Genomic DNA, 26,730 nt, shown 5'->3' with positions numbered 1-26,730 from the left:
ATGGCTCCCACGGTCTGCAGCGCCTTGGACCGGGTGGAGGCGGAGGCCCAGGGGAGGGACCTGAGGGGCCCCTGCCCAGCCCCTTCACGTGCCGACCCCCAGCTCGGCCCCGCCTCGCCATTTGCGCCCGCGGGGCTGATAAATGGCCCGTGCGCCACGCGCGCTCAGTCGGGCTCAGCTGCAGCTCAACTCGCCTGGGCGCTTCCCCCTTCCCGCCTCTCAGCTCTCCTAACGGTGGGGCCTCCACCCATGGAGGAGGAGCGGACGTACCTGGAGCTCTACCTGGACCAGTGCGCCGCCCAGGTGAGCCCGGAAGCTGCCGCCACTGTCCCAGAGGACAAAGCGTGTCCCCGCCCGGTTGCTGAGCGCCCAGTCCCCAGCCCAGAGGGTTTTGCCTTAATGAAGGCTTAATGAAGAACTCCTAGCGACCGTAAGAGGTGGGCTTGATTGTCCTCCTCTTTATGTTGAAAAATAGAAGCTTCCAGAGGGGGAATAACTTGCCACGGTTGCCAACCAGAAGTGGAACCTGGCATAGTGTGACTCCGGAGCCATGGTTCGATGGCCCCATCACGGTTATAAAGACGCAGACGAGGAGAGCTTGCTTCTGTGTCTCCAGTAGCGACCTCTGGTCCCAAACTGTCTCTGCTTTGCTAGGACAAACGTACGCGGGAAGCGTTGATAGTACACTTTCAAGGGGGTAGCAGCCTTGGATGCTAAGAACAGGCCTCAAAAAACAGCCTCGAGGTGGCTAGGGTGGAGTTGGCCGTCCTCGGAGTGGGGGGTGGGGGACAGACAAGGGTGGCCAAACTTGAATTGGAAACACCTGTGGCTTCTTTCAGTTCGAAGTTAAGTTTTTGGTTTTTTTTTATGGAAGGCATCTAGGTTTTTAAATTTTAAAAAAATGTTTATTTATTTCTGAGACAGAGCATGAGTGGGGGAGGGGCAGAGAGAGAGAGGGAGACACAGAATCCGAAGCAGGCTCCAGGCTCTGAGCTGTCAGCACAGAGCCCGACTCGGGGCTTGAACTCAAGAGCCGTGAGATCATGACCTGAGCCGAAGTTGGTTGCTTAACCGACTGAGCCACCCAGGCGCCCCTAATTTTTTTTTATTGTAGAAAAGAGAGAAGGAATCTTCAAAAAGAAAGGCAAAAGGGCAACTTTCAGGGGCAGGGGGATTTTTAAAAAGAAGATAATTAGCACTAAGGTAGAAGTAGTGAAGCCTCAGCGTTTCACAAAGCAAATGAAAGCCCATGCTGGAAAGATGAGTTGATGGTTCTGCAAAGACAGTGTAACAAAACATTTCTTCTGATGCAAGGCCGAAGATGCCGTGAATATGCTGTAAGTACATCCTCTAAAGTGTGTTCCTAGGGTAAACTTGAAAGGAGGCTGTCAAGCTTCCATTGCCATAAAACATCCTCCTTGGATATCCTGTTGGCATTGCCTCAGGAAGCTGGGTTGCCTGGGTGAGAGCTTCCTCCCAGCTAAAATGCCTTGAGGGAAGAAGGAGGGGAGGGAGACCCCAGAGTGTTGCAGACAGTAGTGCTTTGGTGTAAACTGGCTGATGAGATAGATCCTTTCCAGCTAGTAAAGGAGAGGCCAATAAAACAATGGGGAGGAATCCAGGCCATTGTCCCCACCTCACTTTTCTTAAAGGCCACCTGTGGGTGAGGGTAAATGGGGAGAATTACATAATTCAAAATGAAACATAGTGCAAAATCTTATTTCAAGAGAATGACTGCATTCTTCTAAACAAGTGTTTTCTTTGAACAATTAGCCACCCCTGCCATCTGCTGGACTTAGAGTAACAGAACAATTCAGTAGGATCTAACCAGTTTGTTAGCTCGAGGTAGCTTTGTCACCAAGAAGATCCAATCTGAGACGTTCATGAGTGTTCAGTTGTTAGAAGTCTGATCTTCTAACAGATGAGGTTATCCTGCAAGCAGTGCTCAAAGTCTAGAATGTAGGTCTGCAACTTGGGCGAAGCAGGTGGCAATGTATGTATCAAGGTAATCGATTCTTTTCCATAAAAAAGCCCATGAATTTTACATTAGCTGTTTCCTTCAGTTGCACACCTCATTCCCTCAGTTGATATTAATAGAGGTTGAACAGCCTTCCCTGGGCTGGAAATACAATACATTGATTTAAACTATTCTTGTCATTTAAATTTCAATAACTGTTTTCCTATTGTAAATTCATGAAACTAGAACATTTACTCATCTCTCCTTTGACTAGAAGGAATAACCTTAGGTCTTCAGTGGAGTATTGATTAGCACTCACTACTCCATCTTAAACTTTGTTCACTTTTCTCTTTGAAATAGGAATTTAAAACTCTAAAAAATACCTAAATTAACTAAAGTTTATAATCAACTTATGGCATACAGTAAATCTATTCAAAGTACATACAAGTTTTAAAAATTATTTTGTCCATTGAGGCATTTTATTTGCACGTATATATTACATCTCTAGAAAAAGAATCCCAGGACTTTCCCTCCTGTGTGTTTTCGTCTGTCTTCTTCATGGTCCATGATGCCAGCTGAGGTTGTCAGTATAGTGAAACCAAGCTCTTTTCTACAAGCTGGTGGGATGGGAGGAGGTCATTCTGCTATTTTTCTAGATCTTGGAGTTGTCAAATCTGGGGCTGATCACTCCACGCTTGTTTAACCTGCCTATGAGGTTCACAACAATTTTCCCAGCTCTGGGATCATCAATGATTTCAAATTCGCCGATGTAACCATACTTCATCATCATAGTTACGAACTGGTTGAGGACTTTGGAACATGGCCTAATAAGGACCTGGTGTTTGCCTCTCTTTTCAACATTGTTCATGCTCTTGAGAGCTTAGGCTAGGACATTCATGCACACCATTATGGAGGCACAGAAAGAGGACTCAGAGTACACACAATTTAGAGTATGATTGCTGTGTCCTTTATTATAAAATTACAGTGGTAACTTCCTACGGATCTAATGTAGGAAAAATATTTTATGAAAAATGCTGTCTCTGCATTTTAAGATCTACTTTCCTGTTTCTGTTAAGTGTGCTATAACCCTGTAATATAACTTAGTGATACCTTACGGAAGGAGGCTTGAAATGACTAGAAGCTATCTTGGATTGCTTTGCATCTTGAACATGCTGCCTGCTAGCTGTAGTGGTATCCTTTTGGTGTGACATGCTATTCTGTTTCTTGCATTTTGTTTTGGAAATGGCCTAGGATGATCTCGCTCCACCTGGGTCACCGCTGCTCAGCCCAGTTGTACCTGATGATGGGTACATACCTAATACATCCAGTTCAGAGACTGTGTTTAATTCACATCTTCAAGAAGTCAAAGGAGCATCTGGCCATTTCTCATCTGTGGATCTTAGCTTCCTACCAGATGAACTTACCCAAGAAAGTAAAGACCAGAGTGTTATTAGAAGCAAGCAGGACATCGAAGAAAATTGTAAAACTCAAAGTCAGCAAAGTAGGTTGTCATTACCCAGAGAACAGGACATGGGTCTGGGGTTAATCAGTGACAGCACTTTGTCAAAGTCCCATTCACAAGCATACCCTGGTGATGCTGACTCAGTCCAGCCCTCTCCTGAGAAACCAAACTCCACGCCTCTGATGTCCATAACTCCCATGACACCAGTGACCCCTGTTTCAGAATGTTCTGGAATTGTGCCTCAACTACAGTAAGTTGTTTGTGTGTGTATATGTGTGTGTGTTTTTAATGGGTGAGCTCCTGGGTATACCGTTTATGTTCTTGAATGTGAGGACAACTAATTTCAGAATAATAGTGTGGGGAAGAGAATTTTAGATTTAATTATTCTTTTTTAAAATATTTTTTAAATTTATTTTTGAGAGAGAGACAGACAGAGTGTGAGCAGGGGAGGGGCAGAGAAAAAGGGAGACACAGAATCTGAAGGAGGCTGAGCTGTCAGCACAGAGCCCCACGCGGGGTTCGAACTCATAAACCGTGAGATCATGACCTGAGCCAAAGTCGGGCACTCAACCGACTGAGCCACCCAAGTGCCCTATTAATTATTCTTTTATCAGTTTTTAATGGATTGTGTCTTTAGACAGTTTGGTTATCTGTTAAATGAAGTACCAATTCTTGATCTGCTAAGAGAGGGTTAAGAGTTAGTATATACATTCTTAAGGATTATATTGTTTATACTAGAGCACTGTAATTGCTGAGAATTGTGTTTGGGGTAGGATAAACACAAAGAATATAAAGATGTAAAATTGGATTCAACTTGCAAATTGATTTAGGATTACGCTTGCTATTTTGAGACATGGTTTTGAAAAAGATTTAAAACTTGCTTTTATTCAGCTACTCACGACATTACAGAAAAAACTATTTTAGTACTTCACTTTGGAATTTTTACATTTTACTAGAGTTCTTCATGATACAATGTATTTCACATTGAGAATAATTCTAGGAAGTTGCTAATAGATACTTATAAGATGAAGTTAATACATTTTAATTTTTTTTACTTCTTGTGTCTGATATAATTTTCTAAGTTGACTTCTTTCTTCAGGAATATAGTTTCCACTGTAAACCTGGCCTGTAAATTGGATCTGAAGAAAATAGCTTTACATGCAAAAAATGCAGAGTATAACCCAAAGGTAAGATTTCTCGGTATTTCATTCAACAATTAGCTTCTATTTAGATTTACTTTAGTGCTTGCTTTGGCAGTACATATACTAGATTTACTTCATATGATCATGTTATTGACTCATTCCTTTGGTGTTGTTTTTTTTATTAAAAATTTTTTTTTCAATTACATTTATTTATTTTTGAGAGACAGCGCGAACGGGGGAGGGGCAGAGAGAGAGGGAGACACAGAATCCAAAGCAGGCTCCAGGCTCTGAGCTGTCTGCACAGAGCCCGACACGGGACTCGAACCCATGAACTGTGAGATCATGACCTGAACCGAAGTCGGACACTTAACCTACTGAGCCACCCAGGAGCCCCGTTTTGTTATTGTTTTTAAAACAGGAAAAAATTGTTAGTGCAGAACTGTTAACAACTCAAGGGATTAATTGCCTCATTGTCTGTTTTGAAGTTATAAAAAATAACCTCATTCCCTGTGCTGAATAAAGCAGTGGTTGAGCGGTTCCTAAAAGTTAAGATTTTTCCCTTGTCATTCAAACAGATTTTTCAGTATGACCACTTTGAGCCTACAAGGATGCTAACTTTCTTAATTTTTTTTTTTTAATTTTTTTTTCAGCGTTTATTTATTTTTGGGACAGAGAGAGACAGAGCATGAACGGGGGAGGGGCAGAGAGAGAGGGAGACACAGAATCGGAAACAGGCTCCAGGCTCTGAGCCATGAGCCCAGAGCCTGACGCGGGGCTCGAACTCACGGACCGCGAGATCGTGACCTGGCTGAAGTCGGACGCTTAACCGACTGCGCCACCCAGGCGCCCCGGATGCTAACTTTCTTAAAATGCCATCATATTTCTGGAAATAGTTTTTTCTAAATGTTGTTCCACCTACCTGACACATACTTTTCCTATTACAATTTCTCTTGTTTGAGAAAGCTGAATTGTTTAAAGTGTGGAGTTCAAGCTTCTACTTACTCGAGTAAGAGTCAGGGATTTCTTTTCCCTCAAAGTTTAATAAAGTCTACTCTTTGTTGTGTCCTGCCAAGGAGAGGCATCCAATTTTTAATGGCCTATCAACCTAAGAAGTAGGTTTATTCATTCAGTCAACATTTAGTAATTTGCTGGCCTCTGTACTTATGAGTACAGTGTAAGATCTGGTGCCTACTGGGGAGAAGTTCACCATCCTGGGTGGTGGAGGATTTATGGCGTTAGATGAAGAAGGCCGTGCAGAGTTCCTACAGAGGAACCCAGTGGACCTTGTGAGCATCAGCTATGTATGGATTAAGTTGTTTTTACTGTTTTGGTAGTGTTCTTGCTGACATCTGAGTTTAAATGTACTTCAATACTACCCAGATATTTCCTTTTCCCCTTTCATGTAGGCGGCTATGATGAGCACAGAAACACAATGCTAAGCTAGGATTCGTACAGCTGCATCCATGATTGACCACACTATTAAGTCAGCATATTTAAGCATATTTTATTGCCCATCATGCTCAGTGCTCCCTCATTTTATTTCTGTGTATAGGATCTATCCAAACTTGGACTTGATAGCCAGAGAAATTCTGGCTTGGCACTTGAGCTATCTTAAGATAGCTCACCTTAAGGTGAGGGCATCACCTTAAATGTTGGAAAACATTCACAAGATTCAATCGGCTCTGTGCGGTGCTGACTCGGGGTTCTTTCACTCTCTGTCAACACTTCAAATCTGAAATTTCTAGTCCCACCTTGGTTCTGTGGAGGAGCTCTGACCCAGGGGACCTGCAGTCTTGCATACTACCCACCCCAGTTTCCTTCCCGGCTTAATGGGGGAAGATGAGAGCAGGAGAAGGGAGTGCGTGTGTAGGACCAGAAGGAGAAGCAGGTCTTTGGTGACATGTCAGTGTGGCAGCCCTCCCTTGCATCAGTACCACCTGAAGGGCTTGCCCATGCTGCTCATGTGGGGGAACCGCACTTCGAGAACTACTATGGTAGGCAAGAACTTGACAAATATATATGTATATATAGTTATATATATATAGCTATATATATATAGTTGTATATATAGCTATATATATATATAGTTATATATAGTTATATATATATAGCTATATATATAGTTATATATATATAGTTATATATATATATAGTGGCTACTAGTACATTATAGAGTCTTGGCAAGCCTGTAACATACCTCATACTTCTCCCCCCTCCCCAAATATTCTTTGAAAGAAAAAGGAAGTATTTCAAGGTAAAAAAACAGCATCCAATTAGTCATGGTTTTAAATCTCAACCTTACCATTCCCTGTGTAATGCTGGAAGCTGAATAACCACTTAGTTTCCCTGTGCACTAAATGGTGATAATCATGGACTCAGTTGAGATCTAGCATGAGGATAAAGGTGACAAAACTTTTAAACCTCTTAGCATTGGGCTTGAAATATAACAGGCATTCAAATTTTAGCTCTATTGTTATTATTCTTACCTGTTTTTTCTGAGTACATTTTAGAATCATGATTGTTTTTGTTAGCATTAGCGCGGGGAGAATAGAGACCCAGACATTTTTTCCCTTTCCCATCCAAAATCAATTTATTCAAGACCGATTTCATGTCCAGCTCAGCTTTTCAATTGGAATAGTGTTACATCCTGGCAGAAGCTAATTGTTCTTTTGACTTTTGTGTATAGAGGTTTGCTGCTGTCATAATGAGGATCCGAGAGCCCAGGACCACAGCCCTCATATTTAGCTCTGGGAAAATGGTCTGCACGGGAGCCAAAAGGTATGCGGAACCACCTTCACTGTTATCAAACAAATAATTCCGTATGTAAAACAAGGAAGGATAGTATTCATGTTCTAAAACACATAGTAGGAACAAAATACTTTGCTAAAGAGTTTTAAGTTCATGAAATGCCACGTAAGACTGACTTAGGTGTCATTTTGCGGTTCCCCTGTTAAAACTGAGGGGACTTAGCTAGGCTGCTAGAACTTGTTCTTAAGGTGCATTTAAAAACTATAGTGGGGTGCCTGGGTGGGTCAGTTGGTTGGGCAACCGACTTCAGCTCAGGTCATGACCTCACAGTTTGTGAGTTCGAGCCCCGCGTCAGGCTCTGTGCTGACAGCTCAGCCTGGAGCCTGCTTTGGATTCTGTGTCTCCCCCTCTCTCTACCCGTCCCCTGCTCATGCTCTGGGTCTCTCTGTCTCTCAATAATAAATAAATGTTTTTAAAAAATTAAAAAAACTATAGTGGTGACAAAGCCTGTTATAAGCCTGGGGAAGTAGTTATTGTATATTTTCCTCATTGCAGATAAATGGATAGAACTTTTTAAAGGAGGTAAATTAGGCACTTCTTGACCATTAGCTTGAGCATTAGCTCAGAAGGCAACTCTTAAAAGGCTTGTTTTTTTTCTTAAATCTCCTGCAGAGGCAGCCCTGTACTGATATAGATCCTTTCAGCATAAAACTGTGGTAGGAGCTGCTTTTCCCTCTAAGTGTTAGAAGATGAGTAGTAAATTGTCCGCCTGAAAGGTTGTACGAATTTCTCCTCACTCTAGAGATTCATCAAGTATTCATTTTCTCCAAACAACACTGGATGTTAATATTTTTTATATTTGTGTTTTTTATGTTATTTATATTAAATTTTATTATAATTGTTATTAAATATATATTTATATATGTTTATATTATATATACTATATATATATATATATAATATATAAATTAGTACAGTTGACACAGTGTTACATTAGTTTCAGGTGATTCAGCAAGTTTATACCTAATGCTATGTTCACCATACCATGTTACCATCTGTTCCCATACAACGCTGTTACAAGGCCATTGATTATATTCCTTATACTGTGCCTTTAATTCCTCTGACTTATTCATTCCATAACTGGGGAGGCTGTGTCTCCCACTTCCCTTCACTCATTTTTCCCATCCCTCAAACCCCCTCCCCTCGGGCAACCATTGGTTTGTGCTCTGTGTTTCTAGGTCTGCCTCTGATTTTTATTAATTTTTTTAAGATTCCACACATAAATGAAATCACATGGTATTTGTCTTTTTTATATGGTATTTATTTCACTTAGCATAATACCCTCTAGGACCATCCATGATCTCTCAAATGGCATGATCTCATCCTTTGTTATAGTTGCATAATCTATTGATTTGTATACCACATCTTCCTTATCTCTCTATCAATGGACACTTCGGTTGCTTCCATATCTTGACTATTGTAAATACTACTGCAGTAAACATGGGGGTACATTTATCTTTTCAAATTAGTGTTTTTGTTTTCTTTGGGTAAATACTCAATAGTGGAATCATTGGATCATATGGAATTTCTATTTTTAATTTTTTGAGGACCCTCTATACTGTTTTCCACAGTGGCTGCCCCAGTTTACATTCTCACCAACAGTGCACAAGGGTTCTTTTTCCTCCACATCCTCACCAACACTTGTTATTTCTTGTCTTTTTAATTTTAGCCATTCCAACAGGTCTAAGGTGATGTTTCATTGTGGCTTTGCTGTGTTAGTTCCCTGATGATGGGTGATGTTGAGTATCTTTTCATGTGTCAATTGGTCATCTGTGTGTCGTCTTTGGGAAAATGTCTGTTCAGGTCCTCTGCCCATTTTTTAAACAGATTTTTTATATATTTTTTTGGTGTTGAGTTGTAGAAGTTCTTTATATATTTTGGATATTAACCCCTTATGAGATATATCATTTGCAAATATCTTCTTTTATTCAGTAGACTGCTTTTTGGTTTGTTGATGGTTTCCTTATTGTGCAAAAGTTTTTAAAAATTTTTTTAAACATTTATTTATTATTGAGAGACAGAGAGAGACAGACCATGAGCAGGGGAGGGGCAGAGAGAGAGGGAGACACAGAATACGAAGCAGGCTCCGGGCTCTGAACTATCGGCACAGAGCCCGATGTGGGGCTCAAACTCATGAACCGTGAGATCATGACCAGAGCCAAAGTCGGATGCCCAACCGACTGAGCTACCCAGGCGCCCCTGTGCAAAAGTTTTTACTTTGTAGTCCCAATGGTTTCTTTTTGCTTTTGTTTCCCTTTAGGAGACCGATCTAGAAAAATGCTGCTATGGCTGATGTCAGAGAAATTACTGCCTGTGTTCTCTTCTGTATTTTTTATGGTTTCAGGTCTTGAATTTAGATCTTTAATCAATTTGAGTTTATTTTTGTGTAGGGTGTTAAAAAGTGGTCCAGTTTCTTTTTCTTTTCTTTTTTTTTCTTTCATGTAGCTATCCAGTTTTCCCAGCATTATTTATTGAAGAAACTTTATTTTCCCTGTTGTATACTCTTGACTCCTCTGTCATAGATTAATTGGCCATATATTTGTGGGTTTATTTCTGGGCTCTTTGTCCATTGATCTAAATGTCTGTTTTTTGTGCCTGTTTTTGTGTTTTGATTACTACATATTTGTAGTTTATCTTCAAATCTGAAATTGTGATACCTCTAGCTTTGTTTTTTTTTTTCTCAAGATTGCTTTGGCCATTTGGGGTCTTTTGTGGTTCCATACAAATTTCAATAGTATTCTAGTTTTGTGAAAAATGTGGTTGGTATTCTGATAGGGATTGCATTGAATCTATAAATTGCTTCGGGTAACAGGGACATTTTAACAATATTCTTCCAATCAACGAGCATGGAATTTTTATCCATTTGTTTGTGTCATCTTCAGTTTCTTTCATCAGTGTTTATAGTTTTCAGAGTACAGGTCTTTCACCTCTTTGGCTAAGTTTATTCCTAGGTATTTTATTCTTTTTGGTGCAGTTTTAAGTGGAGTTGTTTTCTTAATTTCTCCTTCTACTTTTTTTTATTAGTGTATAGATACACTACCGATTTCTTGGTGTTAATTTTGTATCCTGCTATTTTACTGAATTCATTGATTACTTCTAGTAGTTGTTTGGTGGATATTATATATAGTATCATGTCATCTGCACATGATGACAGTTTGGCTTCTTTACTAGTATGAATACCTCTTATTTCTTGTCTGATTGCTTTGTTTAGGACTTTCAGTATTATGTTGAATTAAAGTGGTAAGAATGGACATCCTTGGCTTGTTCCTGATCTTCGTGGGAAAGCTCTCAGTTTTTCACCACTGAGTATGATGTTAGCTGTGGGTTTTTCATATATGGCCTTTATTAGGTTGAGGTATGGTCCCCTAAACCCACTTCGTTGAGAGTGTTTTTTATCAAAAATGGATGTTGAATTTCGTCACTGGTTTTTTCAGCATCTGTTGAGATGATCATATGATTTTTATCCTTCATTTTGTTGATGTCATGTGTCACATTGATTGATTTGTGAATATTGAATGCTTCTTACATCCCCAGAATTAATCCCATTTGATCATCATGCATGATCTGATTAATGCACTGTTATATATGGTATGCTAATATTTTGTTGAGGATTTTTGTATCTATGTGACAAATCTATTCTTAATCCATATTTTCCCCTACCTGTTTTTACATGTTCTTTATATATATCTGGGTAAATTTCTGCGCTGTCTCCTCTGTTGATCCATGTATTCTTGGACCTAGAAGTCTCCCATTAAAAAAAATTTTTTTTAATCTTTATTTATTTTTGGGAGAGAGAGTGTGAGTGGGGGAGGAACAGAGCAGGAGGGAGACTCGGAATCTGCAGCAGTCTCCAGGCTCTGAGCTGTCAGCACAGAGCCCGACACAGGGCTCAAACCTATGAATTGTGAATTCATGACCTGAGCCAAAGTTGGACACTTAACCAACTGAGCCAGCCAGGCATCCCCATAAATCTCCCCTTTTTAGGTCCTTATTGGACGACTCTGCAAGGTATCTGCAAGGATGTTCATTTCAGCATTGTTTAAAATGGGGGGGGGGGACAAATACCTGATAATAGATCTTTGATTAGATCATTAAATTGTATTTAGCTATTAAAACATACACATTTTGAGTTGGAAGGATGTCACATTGTGTTACGCTGTAGGGGAACAGGAAACTAAATTGTAAGTTTATTATCCAACTTTCACTTTAAAGTATGCTTATATTACACACACTTTCATGAGTATCTTTCCCTATCTGAATTTATTTGGTTGCCAAAATCTAATGGTGAAAATTCAGATAGTGAGTTCAGATAATGAGATACTTCTTCCCCAAATCTATTTGGTTCTTGAGTCTTGAACAGAGATTTGTGAAATTTTGGTTAGTCTAAGAGCTATCAGAATTATCTCCAAAAATTTATCCAAACCTCTTCTCTTTAGTTGTAATAATTGGAGTTTGCTAGTGAAGGTTACCTGTGTTTGCACAGGGAAAGTACACAAACGTCAAATTTAATCAGTGGTTATCACTGACAATTTAATCAGTGTCACCACCACTGGTTCTTACTCTATTTTCTAATGTTTGTATAAGAACATGTATGTAGACTTTAACCGTAAGTTGTTTGGGAATTTCTATGTCCCATTGACAGCTGATTTCCAACAAAACTACAGGGTTCCCCAAACTCTTAAATTTTGACCTTATAAACATCAGCACTATGGGAAACATCAGCAATATAGCCAGTTAGGCAAATGTATGTTTTCGAAATTGAGACTGTATTTATTTCCTTGCTAACTTGGAGACATGGCCTTGGCAGGGACATCTCAGGAGTTAGAAGTGGGTGAGGAGAAGAAATGTGAAGTGAAATATGTGATGTAATTAATACACTTAAGAGGGGCAGTGTTGTGAAGGCTCTAGATAGGAAAGAGAATGGAGTGCTTCCTTTGGTCCAAATGTTCAATCTGGCTCTTCCAGGTGCTTCTGATTTTCAACATAAAGATGAGGGTGGAGTTCACATGGTTCACCCACCAGGTTTCCATTCTGTTTGGCAACCCCTGCTGAGACTCCTTGTTTTGTTTTGCCAATGGCCAATGAAAAGCACGTAATGAAAAATAAAGCCTCACTTCTCAAGACTTGACATTTTCTGACCTGGATTTCAGGTTGGAGCAGGACAAACACTTAGAAGAATATGGCCACAAAGTGGAATAAATTTCTTCCTTTCTCATATGGGGTGTGAGTTGAGTGATAATTCTGTGAGAAAGCCTGAGCAAAATTTGTTAGGTTTTGAGGTATTTTTGTGCTTTAAAAAAAAAAAAATTATATATAATTTGTCCCATAAAGAACCTGGTCCTGATATCTTGTCTTTGCTACCCAATTGGCGTACCTCTTACTTCATGTTGATTTTTTTTTTCTTTTTGTATACACGTCTGAATTTTTGTTGCTGTTGTTCCCATCTACGTGACACAAACTTTTAGACCAGATGGATGGTTCTCAAACTTGACTGAGCATTAGAATCTGGAGGGCTTGTTAAAAAACAGACTGCTGGGCCTCAACCCCCAGAGTGCTTGAGGCTGGGACCTGGGGCTTTGCATTTCTAACAAGTTCTCAGGTGCTGATTCTGCTACAGGTCTGAGGACACATTCTGAAACCAGTGGAATAGTTAATTTTATCTTCTAGCATTTAAAACAATTAGAAGAGAAAAATAGGGGCACCTGGGTGGCTCAATTGGCTAAGTGTCCCACTTCAGTTCAGGTCATGATCTCGAAGTCCCTGGGTTTGAGCCCTGTGTTGGGCTCTGTGTTCACCGCTCAGAGCCTGGAGCCTGCTTCAGATTCTGTGTCTCCCTCTGTCTGTGCTCCTCCCCTGCTCATGCTCTGTCTCTCTCTCTCTCTCAAAAATAAATAAAGATTAAAAAAATAATTTAAAAAAAGAGAGAAATACCCTATATGTGTAAGATGACAAATGAAGACGGAAATGTGTTTCTGATTTGGTTTTTACTGGGTGCTAGGGACAAAAGTAGGGGAGGTTGGTCCTTGTCTTCAGCATCTATATGTGTGTAGTATACATTGAAAGACCAACATGGTACAGATGCTAAAGATACAATCAGAGAAGTGTGTGAACACAGCCCAAGCAGTAGAGGGGACATAGTGATTAAGACCTCTTTAAATACATTTGCCCCTCCCCAGTGAAGAGCAGTCTCGACTTGCTGCGAGGAAATATGCTCGTGTGGTGCAGAAGCTTGGGTTCCCGGCCAGATTCCTCGATTTTAAAATACAGAACATGGTTGGAAGCTGTGATGTGAGATTTCCCATCAGGCTGGAAGGTTTGGTGTTAACCCATCAGCAGTTCAGTAGGTATGACGGTTATAAAACTTTCTGAGTTTCCCGAGGTATTGAAGTTGTATTACAGGCAGGCTGCTTACATAGTGTATCTTTCAGAGAAAGTGTTGTGCTTTTTTTGTTGTTTTTTTTAAGACTGTAGGTAAAAGGATTAAGATGCTGTGCTTGAGTCTTTACTGGTTACTGTATGTGTTCAATCTTCTGAAATAGTGGGTCTCAAAATTAAATTGCATAGTAATCACCTGGACTGCTTATTAAAGCACTTTCCTGGGGGCGCCTGGGTGGCTCAGTCGGTTGAGCGTCTGACTTCAGCCCAGGTCATGATCTTGCGGTCCGTGGGTTCAAGCCCCGCATCGGGCTCTGTGCTGACGGCTTGGAGCCCGGAGCCTGTTTCGGATTTTGTGTCTCCCTCTCTCTCTCTCTCTGACCCTCACCTGTTCATGCTCTGTCTCTGTCTCTCTCAAATAAAAACATTAAAAAAAAAAAAAAAAAAGCACTTTCCTGCCTAGGCTGCATCATCATTGATTTTTGCCTGAATCTGCAGTTCCAACAGGCTCACAGGTGATGTCAGAACTTCTTGCCAGAGGCTTGAGACTCCCTAGTGTGCAGATTTCTGAAACAGGCACACCCAGCTTGGCAGGGGTGGTGGCAATGGCCGGGAAAGAAGCAGTATGAGATGGGTAGGCAGGATGGAAGGGGCTGATGACTGGCAGGGGAGAAAGGGTCAGAGAGAAGATGGAAAAAGAATGGCCTAGCACATTCTATGAAGGCAGTCCTACCTAGTTTTTGTCCTATTGAGTTTGAGGGGGTTTTACACGTGTGTAGCTATGGCTCCCACCCTACAATTTGTTCGTTAGTGGAGTCCTGGGAGTATCTCTAGCCTGCTTCTTCAAATGTAACTTCCCAGCTCAACAGCAAATGTACCAGGTCTGCTTTCCTCAGTTGCATTGGTGCTTCTCCCAGCCTGTTCAGGCCCTCAGCAGTGATGGAGGCTGACTGGTCAGCACCAAAAAGCCCCCTGCCCTGGGGCATATATACCTGGCCAAGGCCCTGTGAGCTGCTTAGAATCACAGATGCTTCACCTGCGAGTGATCATTCCCATTTACAGAGTGAATAGGGATCCTATAGCTGTGCTGTCTCTGACATTTGTTAGCTTTCTTTTTCAGACATGGTCTGAACAGCCGTTAAAAATTGCTTTGTTTTTTCCTAGTTTTTCAAAAATCTCAGTTCATTCTGAGATTTAGCTTTTAGGATATTCCTCAGGCTATGTTTATTTCCCCTTGACTGTATTTTCTTTTCCCCTCTGCATTAATTTTTTTCAACATATGCTTATTGGATACCTATGATGTTACCATTGAGTTCAACTGTGAAGCACCCCATGCAGGAAACGCTGCCTTTTTAGGTACCTTTCTCATTCTTCAATCTTGGGAAGGGTTGTAGATTAATAGCAAAGCTTTGTTTTTAAGGATCTCTTAACACATGAGGCATCTTTTCTTCCAGATTCTCAACCATGGGCCTCTGGTTTGTCTCTCAACCAACTTTTTCTGATGAAAGATCTCTGCCTGGATTCTATGTCTGTATTAGACTTACCACTCTGCTTTCTGGCCATTTAGGCCTCTAAAATGATGTGTACATTGGGGCGCCTGGGTGGCACAGTCGGTTAAGCGTCCGACTTCAGCCAGGTCACGATCTCGCGGTCCGTGAGTTCGAGCCCCGCGTCAGGCTCTGGGCTGATGGCTCAGAGCCTGGAGCCTGTTTCCGATTCTGTGTCTCCCTCTCTCTCTGCCCCTCCCCTGTTCATGCTCTGTCTCTCTCTGTCCCAAAAATAAATTTAAAAACAAAAACAAAAACGTTGAAATAAAATGACGTGTACAATTTCTCCCAAATTTCACTTTATTTCTTTTCCACCAACATTGTCGTCTTTGTAGGTCAGATTTAAGTCTAGGGTAGGAGTACCCCTTGTCACTACTTGTGCTTTCCGAAAGATAAAATTGCCACTAGGGGAAGATGAGAACTCATCCTATGCACTGATTTCAGCCACTTGGAGTGGGTCCATTACTTGTTCTGTCTTCCTTCCAAAGCAGTTTTAGGATCTCATCCATCTTTTTTTTTTTTTTTTTAACGTAGCCATACAGCCTGCATTATATTCCCACTACTATCTATTTCTAGTCTTATCCTTGTCTCCTCCAAAAGTTTGCCACTTGGGCTCCACCCTTAGGATATGGATTATAGCTCCAATGTGTGGACTGAGGGCATTGAGGCATGAAAACACTTCTTTTTCAACAGGTTTGTATCTTTAAAATGAGACCTTTCTTTAATTGTCTGCAACCCTGTCAGGGAACCATGGCATATACCAGTTGTAATTATTAGGTTAAGTTTGCCCATGTTAAAACCTCAAGTTCTTTTCATTCTCCTGGATCTACAAATTTGTGTATCAGCATCTGATACCTTAAGTATCCCCTAGTTACTGGGCACCTCCTCTGTCAACATTTCTATGCCATAGTTGTTTCCAGTTTTCTCTAAACATTGTTCTCCCTTCCTTTACTTTCTAAATCAAAGATATCGTGATAACAAATACTAAGTGACTAATAGCTAGGAGGCTACCATGTAGCATATGCTATGGTGATCATGACAGTCATTACAGCCATGGTCCCTTGCCCTCATGGAGCTCACTGTCTTAAAGGGAAGACAGAGAAGCTAAAGTTAATATGGTAACTATGAGGGTGAACACCCCTTGGAGTGCTATGGTACCATTAAGCAGGATATTTCACAAGGTGGGGGGAATGTGGAGGTCAAAGTTCTTACGGGAGGTAACACTGAAGCCAACACTTGAATGATGAGTTGAAGTTGGGTTGGCTAAGAGATTGGCAAGTGTTAGTTATTCTTTATCCTTATAAAATTCTGTCTCTAACCAAGTCTCTTTTCTTTTCCCCTGGCCTTAACCTTCCTTTGAAATGAGGCAGAGAATAAATAAAATGAAGTAGATATCTTACTGGAAGTTCGTTATGCTGGTATCTTAAAACTATGGTTCTGAAAGCCAATTGAAGTTTGCCGTCATTTATATACTGAAGACTTTGGTTTTCTTGTTTCCTTTCTAGAATGCTAAGATTCTGTTGGAAGGGGAAATGGGAACATTTCTTCTGTGCCCCTAGCTTTCACTTTCTTGGCTAGAACTTCATAGCTCCCATACAAGTTTTCCAGGGTTCCCGCCAGTATCGTTGTCTCCCCAGTGTTGAGAAGTGGTAAGTGAATAAAGTCTTAACAGGCTCTCTGCACGAAGAGTGATGTCCTAGGAAGACAAGTCCACCCATAGTAGCCTCCACACACTTCAGCAAGTAGTCTCACCACTGCAGTGCATCTTTCTAGTACCAATAAGAGACTTCACATCTGCTGTTGTAGGAGTCTTACTCATTGCAGAATGGAATGGAGTTTTTCTCTGTGGTCTGGATTTACCCTTTAAATGCAAAGATTTATGTGTATTGTGTTTCATTTGTCAAATTTCTTCTTTTTCTTATATCTGTTCTTCATTAGTTGTTGCTTTTATTTCCTCAGCCTCCTCTTAACTTTTGACTTCTTTTTTGAAGTCTCTTCAAGACTTTTCTAGGAGTCTCTACTTCTCTCTGCCGGAGCCTGGATAAGCAGTTCTTAGCCCTATCATCCTTCTACATTTGGTAGTAAATACAACTGAGTTACCATTTATAGGAACAAATCCTAAAGTTTTTAAAGTTTTTTTCTTTTTTTTTTTTTTAAAGTAATCTCTGCACCCAACGTGGGGTTTGTACTCACGACCCTGAGATCAAGAGTCCCATGCCCTTCCAACCCAGCCAGCCAGGTGCCCCACAAATCCTAAATTTTTAACACTTGGGACAGTTTAGTTTTCTTTACAGCACCTTTCCAGAGACAAGTGATAGTGGTCTAGAAAATTTTTTAGGTTCTATCTGCTAAAATTGTTAGCTTTAGCAGTTTATAAATGCATATAAAATGTGCTTATTGAGAAACTTGGAAAACTTAGAAAACACGTTTATGTATTTTTATTGACAGGTTTTTTTTTTTTTTTGGAAAGATGGAAAACATTTAACCAAGAAGATCTTAATACATTAAATTTGATGCCCTAAGTTATCTTAATTTCTAATAGCTTAGGATGATCTGCACTTTGAAAAAAATCTTAGGACCAAAGATGAGTTTTGCTCTTGACTCTACCGTAAGAAATTGCCTACAGCACTCCAGAGTACTTCTATTAAGACTGGGCTGGGTGGCTCAGTCTGTTGGGCGTCCAACCTCAGCTCAGGTCATGATCTCACAGTCCGTGAGTTCAAGCCCTGCATCGGGCTCTGTGCTGACAGCTCAGAGCCTGGAGCCTGCTTCAGATTCTGTGTCTCCCTCTATCTCTGCCCCTCCCCTGCTTATACTCTGTCTCTGTCTCAAAAATAAATACAAACATTAAAAAAAAAAAGGCCAAAAGTTCTTGGTAAAATAGCTTCAATATTCTGGGTCTTGAATATTATGGGAAAGTGGTTGAATAGTACTATTTTTAACTTTTCCCTTTTATATCTTAACAGTTATGAACCTGAACTTTTTCCTGGCCTTATTTATAGAATGGTAAAACCACGAATTGTGTTGCTTATCTTTGTATCTGGAAAAGTTGTGTTGACAGGTGAGTTCTAAGATTATTTTCTGACTTTCCTAAAATTCAGTAGCTGTGTGTATGCTTTGCTTTTCCTCTTAAATAGCTTTGTTCACCATTATAAAGCCTTGCTATTGTAGAACACCTGGAGGAAAAAAATGAAAAGTAGAAATGATTATAACATCACCCATTGGTCTCAATATCCAAAATGATATTTTTTTCATGTTTTTATTTTCTTTTTATATGTATATTTATCTTAACATCCTTAACATCCTCTTAGAATACTTTTAAGAGTTGAACAGTATTCTTTTTTTTTTTTTTAATGTTTAGTTTTGAGAGAGAGAGAATGACAGGGTGTGAACAGGGGAGGGGCAAAGACAGAGGGAGACACAGAATCTGAAGCAGATTCCAGGCTCTGAGCTGTCAGCACAGAGCCCAATGCAGGGATTGAACTCGTGAACCGCAAGATCATGGCCTGAGCTGAAGTCAGTGGCTTAACCAACTGAGCCACCCAGGTGTTCCTTGGCTACAAATGTTCTAACAGAGGGGTCATCAAACCTTTTTCTGTAAAGGGCCAAATACTAAATATTTTAAGCTTTGTGGCCCATAGGGTCTCTGTTGCAACAACTGAACTCTGCCATTATAGTATGAAAGTAGCTATAGGCATTACCTAAAGGAAAGGGCTCTGAAATGTGAATTTAATATAATTCATATAATTTACATGTGTCATGTAATATTTTTCTTCATTTGATTTTTTTTTTTTTGCCCCCAATCATTTAGGCCATTGAATTTAAAACCATTTTTAGCTCACACGCTATACAAAAACAGGACTAGATTTGGCCAACAGCCTGTTTCCTACTTCTGTTCTCACACTTAATCATATCAAACTTATTTTCCATTGCCAAGCATTTAAATGTTCTTTCTTTGTTTGCTGCTTATAATGGCACAGACTTTGGCTATTTTTATGTGTGGAGAATTATATTGTTAGTGTGGATGCTCAGAAATGGAACTTTTGTTTAAGGATATGACTACTCTTAAGGTTCTGAATACAAATTATCAAATTGTTTTTTAAAGGGATACACAATATAGTTCTCCCATATTCTATGTTCTTAACAGCAATGATTTAAGTATCAACCCTCAGTAGTATTCAAAACAAAAATGGCATAAAAAAACTTTTACTTTATAAGTGAAAATGACCTCATTGCTTTAACTACATTGGCAATCAGAAACAGAAATTGATGACTTTTCTAAGATAGTCAAGAAATAGCATTTTGTCTTTTGTAGACATTGTGTACATGACTTAATCTTTTTTGTCTAGTGTTTTATTATTTTTTCCCTAAGGTTTTGTATGAGTTTGCCATAATACTAAAAGTAATTACTCTTTGTTTTATACTTATGGCTTTTTCCAGTTGACTTATTTTTACATAAACAAGGGTTTTTCAAACTCTTGAGGTAAATGGTTGAGATTCTTTCCATACCATTCTACTGACGTTTGCTATTCTTGTCTAATTTTGTCTTACTTTTTACATATTTTACTTTTCTGTACCAAGACGAATGCCAAATTTATATAGCAGGGGCCAAAGTGATTAGGGCCCACCCTCACATAGCCAGCCAGCCATCTTACCACTGCATATTACTCTACTTATTCTTAATTTGTGATCATTCCATTTGACCTTTATATATGGGTCTGTTCTCTAGTCTTGCCTTTGCTCCAGAATTCTGTGATAATCCTATTGTATATATTACTATTGTGGTATACGTGTGCCTTAATTTTAGTGGTCTTTATTTCTGCTAGGGTCAATTTCCCCTCTCAGTTTGCTTCTTAGCTCCTCTTGAATATTTAGTCTTCCAAATAAGCTTTAGAATTTTACAAAATCTTGTCCCATCTAAAAAATTTGAGATTTTTGTATCACCTGAATTAATTTGGGGAAAAATGATAAAGTCATCACTCAGCATCCCAAAACATGGAATTTCTGTTCTTAAGTCTTCTTTTAGAACTCTCAGTAAAGTTTTATAGTTTGTTTTACTGTAACAACTAATGTGTCTTCAAAGTGAGGAAAGCCTGTTTGGAATTCAAGAACGTTTTGAATACAGCAAAGCTATAATTTCTCAGATGCTGCCAATTTAGAGTCTAGAATAATGAAGACCTCCTAGTGACTGACTTAAAGTTTACTTCTGTATATCCTGAAGGAAAGGGGGAAAGTCTGCCAAGTAAATTGAATAGTATAAATACTGGAGCAAACATATGCCATACTATATATGCCCTACATATGCCCTACATATAGAGGGGACAAACTTTTCAAGACCTTTGGAAGATACTTTCATGTACATGCTTATATAATTATTAATCAGTCTTATTAACAGTGCCAATTGACAAGTACTATAATAGGCTAAATCTTTATTAGGAGTACACAAAAACAAATCTCTTTAAATATCTTTCATTAAAACCAGCTTGGGGCGCCTGGGTGGCTCAGTCGGTTAAGTGTCCGACTTCAGCTCAGATCACGATCTCGCAGTCCATGAGTTCGAGCCCCGCGTCAGGCTCTGGGCTGATGGCTCAGAGCCTGGAGCCTGCTTCCGATTCTGTGTCTCCCTCTCTCTCTGCCCCTCCCCCGTTCATGCTCTGTCTCTCTCTGTCTTAAAAATAAATAAACGTTAAAAAAAATTAAAAAAAAATTAAAACCAGCTTTCCTACTTACCCCAATTAAAACAAACAAAACTTGCATGTACACATTTGCTACAAGTTTCAAATCACACAAATAAAGAATTGTCCACACGTTATACTGAAGACCATGCAATACACTTCCCTTAAAATTTGTTACGCATTCAGCATGTAGAACAAACAAAGCTAAATTTCTCCATTCTTGCAAGATGTAGATCATCACTTTTGTGAAGAGGAGCGGGGAGGATGAGATGTATTAACTGAAGGGCCCACCACCTTCAGGTACTCACTTTGTCCCTCAGCTCTTTGGATGTCTGTGCAAACACCTGTGTGGGTTTCGGAGGCACCTTCTCCCTTTTCCTTCTTGTCAGATGAAGGAAAGAGAAATACTTTTAGTGGTGAGAGGCAGCAGGTCTGGTGGCTAAGAGGCTGGGCTCTGGAAACCAATGGTCTAATTCAAACCCAGGCTTTACCATGTATTGGCTGTATGACCTTGGGTGAGTTTAAGTTCTCCACCTTGATTTCCACATATGTAAAGGCAGGTGGCCATAGAAAATACCTGCTAAATGCGAGGAGGCAGAAAAGCAGTGCCTGGTGTATGGTAAATGTGGTATAAATGTTAGCTGTTATTCCCTTGGTGAAAGCCCAGTCTTATTTTTTCCCCTAGCATTGAAAGATTAGAATTTTGCCGTGATGCCTTGCCCTGATGATAGGAATATGAAGTCTAAAGAGGCTTTAGTCTATGGTCTAAAATGCCTCACATGTATCTCTTTCCCTCTAGCATAATGGACTTCTTAAGAAGCTGGGTTTTTGTTACGTAGGGTCACTCTCAATCAAGCAATTCTTGGAAATGAGGAGGTCAGAGGGCAACATACAAATGGCAAGACTTATTAGTGAGTAGGCCAGAGAGATAACAAGATCCCTGTCAGTGGTTACCAGGAATCCCCCAACAATAGCAAGTTAGTATGTACTGTAAAATGTGTACTTTGAAGGGTTGAATGATATTTTTAACAAATTGTAAGACTTTCCCTGATGTAGGAATAGAATTGGAAAATCTAAGTAGTATTGGAAATTGATATTTGGGCTGGCCAAGGGGTAGGAATGAACTTTTAAACCTTATTACAGATGGTAGATATTTCATAAAGTTCGGGTGACTACCAGCTACACATACTGGACGGGAAAGCAAATATAATACCCTCCCCCCACCACCTCACCCATGGCCGGAATCAGCCCTGGGGAAAGGTGACAGACAAATTATGTGCCACTGGCTCTTACAGAACCAGATGATAAACTATGTGTACTTGGACAAGCCAGCCATCCCAGTGTCCCTAACCCTGAAGCACATTCTCCTAGGACCGTAAAAATAGCTTAGATTTTATAAAATGATATGGTTTGCAGAGGACTTCTTACAACATTCACTCATGTCATGCTTACAGCTGCCCTCTGAGAAGGCTATTGTCCTTATTTTACAGGTAAGGAAATGGAAACTCCGAGGTTAAACAATTTGCCTGTGATTTCAAATCTAGTTAATGGTAAAGCTGGTATTTGGGCTCATATAGTTTGATTTCAATGCCAGTCCTTTCTTCATTATGCCAGCCACAGAATTTCCTCCTCCATCACCCTGGTCAGGAACGGTGTTTATCCCCAAAAGTGGTGGTCATTTTCTCCTGCAGGAAAAGACTGAGAGGCCAGTCACCTAATTGGAGCCTGGTGTTTTAAATTGGGATGTCTGATAATAGATTAATAGGACTAGAGGACCAATCTGGGTTCCCATAAAGTTGTGATACCAATATTTCAGTGAGGAAATATTTGACTAGATTGACCAAATCACCTCATTGAAATACCCAGTTACAACTGCTGGCAAAGTTTATTTGGTGACTTTTAGATGGGACACTGGATACGTGAGGTCTTCACCCATAGCTGTTATTCATGATTCGGGGGAACTTCAGCTTCTTGGGCCTCATTTTCCACATAGGAAATGAAAGAAATTGTATTAGCTAATTTCCACAAAGCTCTTTTGTGTCTACTGATGTTATTCTATCATATAAAATAATGATCACTGTCAATGTCTGTTCCCTCCTGGGCAACGGGTGTGTTTTGCTCTTCAGGGGATGCCAGAATGCTAAACTTGCTGGGGCTTGAAAATCCTCTTAGGTATGATTTTTTTTTTTTTTAATTTACATCCCAATTAGTTAGCATATAGTGCAACAATGATTTCAGGAGTAGATTCCTTAGTGCCCCTTATCCATTTAGCCCATCCCCCCTCCCACAACCCCTCCAGTAACCCTGTTTGTTCTCCATATTTATGAGTCTCTTCTGTTTTGTCACCATCCCTGTTTTTATATTATGTTTGTTTCTCTTCCCTTATGTTCATCTGTTTTGTCTCTTAAAGTCCTCATATGAATGAAGTCATATGACTTTTGTCTTTCTCTGACTAATTTCACTTAGCATAATACCCTCCAGTTCCATCCACGTAGTTGCAAATGGCAAGATTTCATTCTTTTTGATTGCCGAGTAATACTCTATTGTATATATATATATATATATATATATATATATATATATATATATACACACACACACCACACTTTCTTTATCCATTCATCCATCAATGGACATTTGGGCTCTTTCCATACTTTGGCTATTGTTGATAGGGCTGCTATAAATATTGGGGTGCATGTGTCCTTTCGAAACAGCATACCTGTATCCCTTGGATAAATACCTAGTAGTGCAATTGCTGGGCCCTAGGGTAGTTCTACTTTTAGTTTTTTGAGGAACCTCCATACTGTTTTCCAGAGTGGTTGCACCAGCTTGCATTCCCATAGGTATGATTTTTAAGTGTTATGAAAAACTGAAGTACATAGTTATCTTGAATGTCGGACCTAGATCCTCCATTTCTCAAATATAAAAAGAACCTTGATTTTGGTGGGTGGGGATGGAGGTTGAATGGGTGGGTGAGTGGGTGTTTGCTGTATCTACTATACTTTACTGTCTCCTATTAAAGCTTTCACATTCAAATGTACCTAAAAGGGGGAAAAAGTCCATCAAATCAGAGGCAGAATTTTTTTTTTTTAATAAATGTTTCCCCAAACTCACTGTTTGGTTTCTACAAAACAACCACTTTAGAAATGAAAATTTTAGTGCTGTAACAAAAATCTGAGGCTTAAGGGATTTTTCCTGCCCCAAAGGTACAGAGTTTCCGTTACCCATGTCAGTAGTTTCCCGTCCTCCCCTTCCTTCTCCCCACCCCACGTCTTTGAGGATGGAGACTCACATGCAGTAAACTCCTTGGAATAAGTAACTTTTTGTCCTTGTCTCTCAAAAAAAAATTTTTTTTTAAGCTTATAAGGACTTCATCTTTGATTCTTTAACATTTTTTAAAATTTTGAGTTGAAATTCACATAATATAAACTTAACCATTTTAAAGTGAATAATTCAGTGACATTTAGTATAGTCATAATTTGTGCAACCCCACCTGTATCGAGTGCCAAAACATTTCCATTACTCCAAAATAAAATCCCATATCCTTAAGCAGTTTGCTCTCCATTCCTCCCTCCCCTTAGCCCTTGGCAACCTCTGTGGAATTACCTACTCTGGATATTTCGTATAAATGGAATCATACAGTATGTTACCCTTTGTGCCTGGCTTCTTTCACTTAGCATAATGTTTGTTCCTCCCTACCCCCCCACCCCCCAAGAGAGGCGGGGGACAAAGGCTAGAGGGAGAAGAAAGAGGGAAAGCGAGAGAATCCCAAGCAGGCTCCAAGCTGTCAGTGCAAAGCCTGACACCGTGCTCAGTCTCACAAACTGAGACCATGGCATGAGCCGAAACCAAGAGTCAGACACTTAACCAACTGAGCCACCGAGGCACCCCTGGCATAATGTTTTTGAGGTTCATCCACACTGCAGAATATATCACAACCTCATTCCTTTTTGTGGCTAAATAATCCATTGTTGGGGGCACCTGGGTGGCTCCGTTGGTTGAGTGTCCCACTTCGGCTCAGGTCACGATCTCACAGTCTGTGGGTTTAAGCCCTGCATCGGGCTCTGTGCCGACAGGTCAGAGCCTGGAGCCTGCTTCAGATTCTGTGTCTCCTGTTCTCTCTGTCCTCTCCCACTCATGCTCTGTCTCTGTCTCTCTCTCAAAAATAAACATTAAAAAAATATTCCATTGTATGTGTATATTACAACATGTTTATCCATTCATCTATTGATGGACACTTGGGTTTTCACTTTTTGGCTATTGGGAATAATGCTGCAAGGAATCCGTGTGTGCATGCATGTTGTTGGAGTATCTGTTTTCAGTTTGGGGACAAATACCCAGGAGTAGAATTGCTGGGTCATCTGGTCATTCTTAACATTTTTGAGGAACTGCCAAACTGTTTTCTACAGTGGCTGAATCATTTTACATTCTCCAGGAAGAGTCTTTATCAGTGTAAGACTCTTCATGCTAATAAGTTCTCTTCATGCTAATAAGAGAATTAACTTGCTTCTTGCCAATGATAGCAGATAATAGTTTCCCAATTAGCTGAGAGCTCCATATGAACCTAAGTACTACCAGTCTAGAACCCTTAATACAATGTGCCTGCATAGCTTTGAAGGTGGAAGCAGTTGGTGGCAGTGAGTGGTGGTGAGAGATAGATGAGCAGGGCCTGACTGCTATCTCTCAAGGGTAGGGACCTTGTCTAATTCATGTTTTTATCCATTTTAATCCCTAGGACAGTTACAATGAAAGATCCTTGAAACTTCAGACTCTAAGGAGTGACAGTGGCACAGTTTTCCTCTTCTAATAATCTCTCCTTATACAATGAAATGTAAAATTTTTGCTGCAGTTTGTCTCACTCTGCTAGGCAATATTAGGGAATCAAGGTGTCAACTAGACATGAGGGGATCCAAGGAAGTCCCTTGTGCTGGCAGCTGAGTGCCCACAGGTGCTGACAAAAGTCATGTTCTCTGGTCATGTTCATGGCATGCTGAGAGATAACATTCCATATTTCATACTCTGTGAGACTAAAGATGAACTGATATACCCACACAGCAAAGTACTAGAAAGCTCTGCTCTAGGGTATGTGTTCATGGGAATGTGGCTGTCCTCACCAAATTCTTTTGTATTTACCAAAATGTCACTTCTCAGGTAAACCTAAAGAGATATCTTCATATTAAAGGTAATTGGAGGTGACAGATGAAATTTTATTCTTAAAACAATTTTGGTATTTTTATATTAAATATTATATAAACTTGGATTTCTTTATAGGTGCCAAAGAACGTTCTGAGATCTATGAAGCATTTGAAAACATCTATCCTATTCTAAAGGGTTTTAAAAAAGCCTGAGTACGTCATTCAACCATTCAGCATCTCATAATATATTGGTTTGAGAATGTGCATAAGCCCAGCACACAAACACGCACATTTTGACTTTATTTGTTAAAGGATGATTCTATATGAGTATTCATGCCTAAAAACTAAAGAAACTACTTTTTCAAAATGACACCCATATTACTTTGAAAATTGAACAAGTAAACTTTTCAGAATTTGAGAGATTTATGGCCTTGCTAGGATGATAATCATGTTTAATCATCAAAATGTAATGTTCTGCTAGAGATGTAGTATATTAACATGTTCCCCGCAAATATATAGCGATATATAGAAATTTCAGATAACTGCATAGACTAGATCATAACTGCAACATCACATAGCAGGATAGAAACTAATGTGTCTATTTTTTTCCTTTTAAAATATCTTTGTGC

At 39.8% G+C, this 26,730-nt stretch overlaps 1 protein-coding gene and 1 pseudogene across 1 annotated transcript; one reads left to right on the top strand and one right to left on the bottom strand.

Annotated features, from left to right (window-relative positions):
* TBPL2 (TATA-box binding protein like 2) lies at window positions 1-26,314 on the top strand. Its single transcript, XM_030320224.1, has 7 exons — window positions 1-303; window positions 3,209-3,669; window positions 4,519-4,606; window positions 7,248-7,339; window positions 13,546-13,713; window positions 18,258-18,352; window positions 26,238-26,314. The coding sequence occupies exons 1-7, from the start codon at window positions 1-3 to the stop codon at window positions 26,312-26,314; spliced, it is 1,284 nt and encodes a 427-aa protein (XP_030176084.1).
* LOC115517236 lies at window positions 2,452-2,882 on the bottom strand (annotated as a pseudogene).
* Window positions 26,315-26,730: the final 416 nt, after the last annotated feature.

This window comes from Lynx canadensis, chromosome B3 (genome assembly GCF_007474595.2).
Source record: "Lynx canadensis isolate LIC74 chromosome B3, mLynCan4.pri.v2, whole genome shotgun sequence".
Lineage (NCBI taxonomy): Eukaryota > Metazoa > Chordata > Mammalia > Carnivora > Felidae > Lynx > Lynx canadensis.
This window is presented reverse-complemented; position numbering and strand designations above follow the sequence as displayed.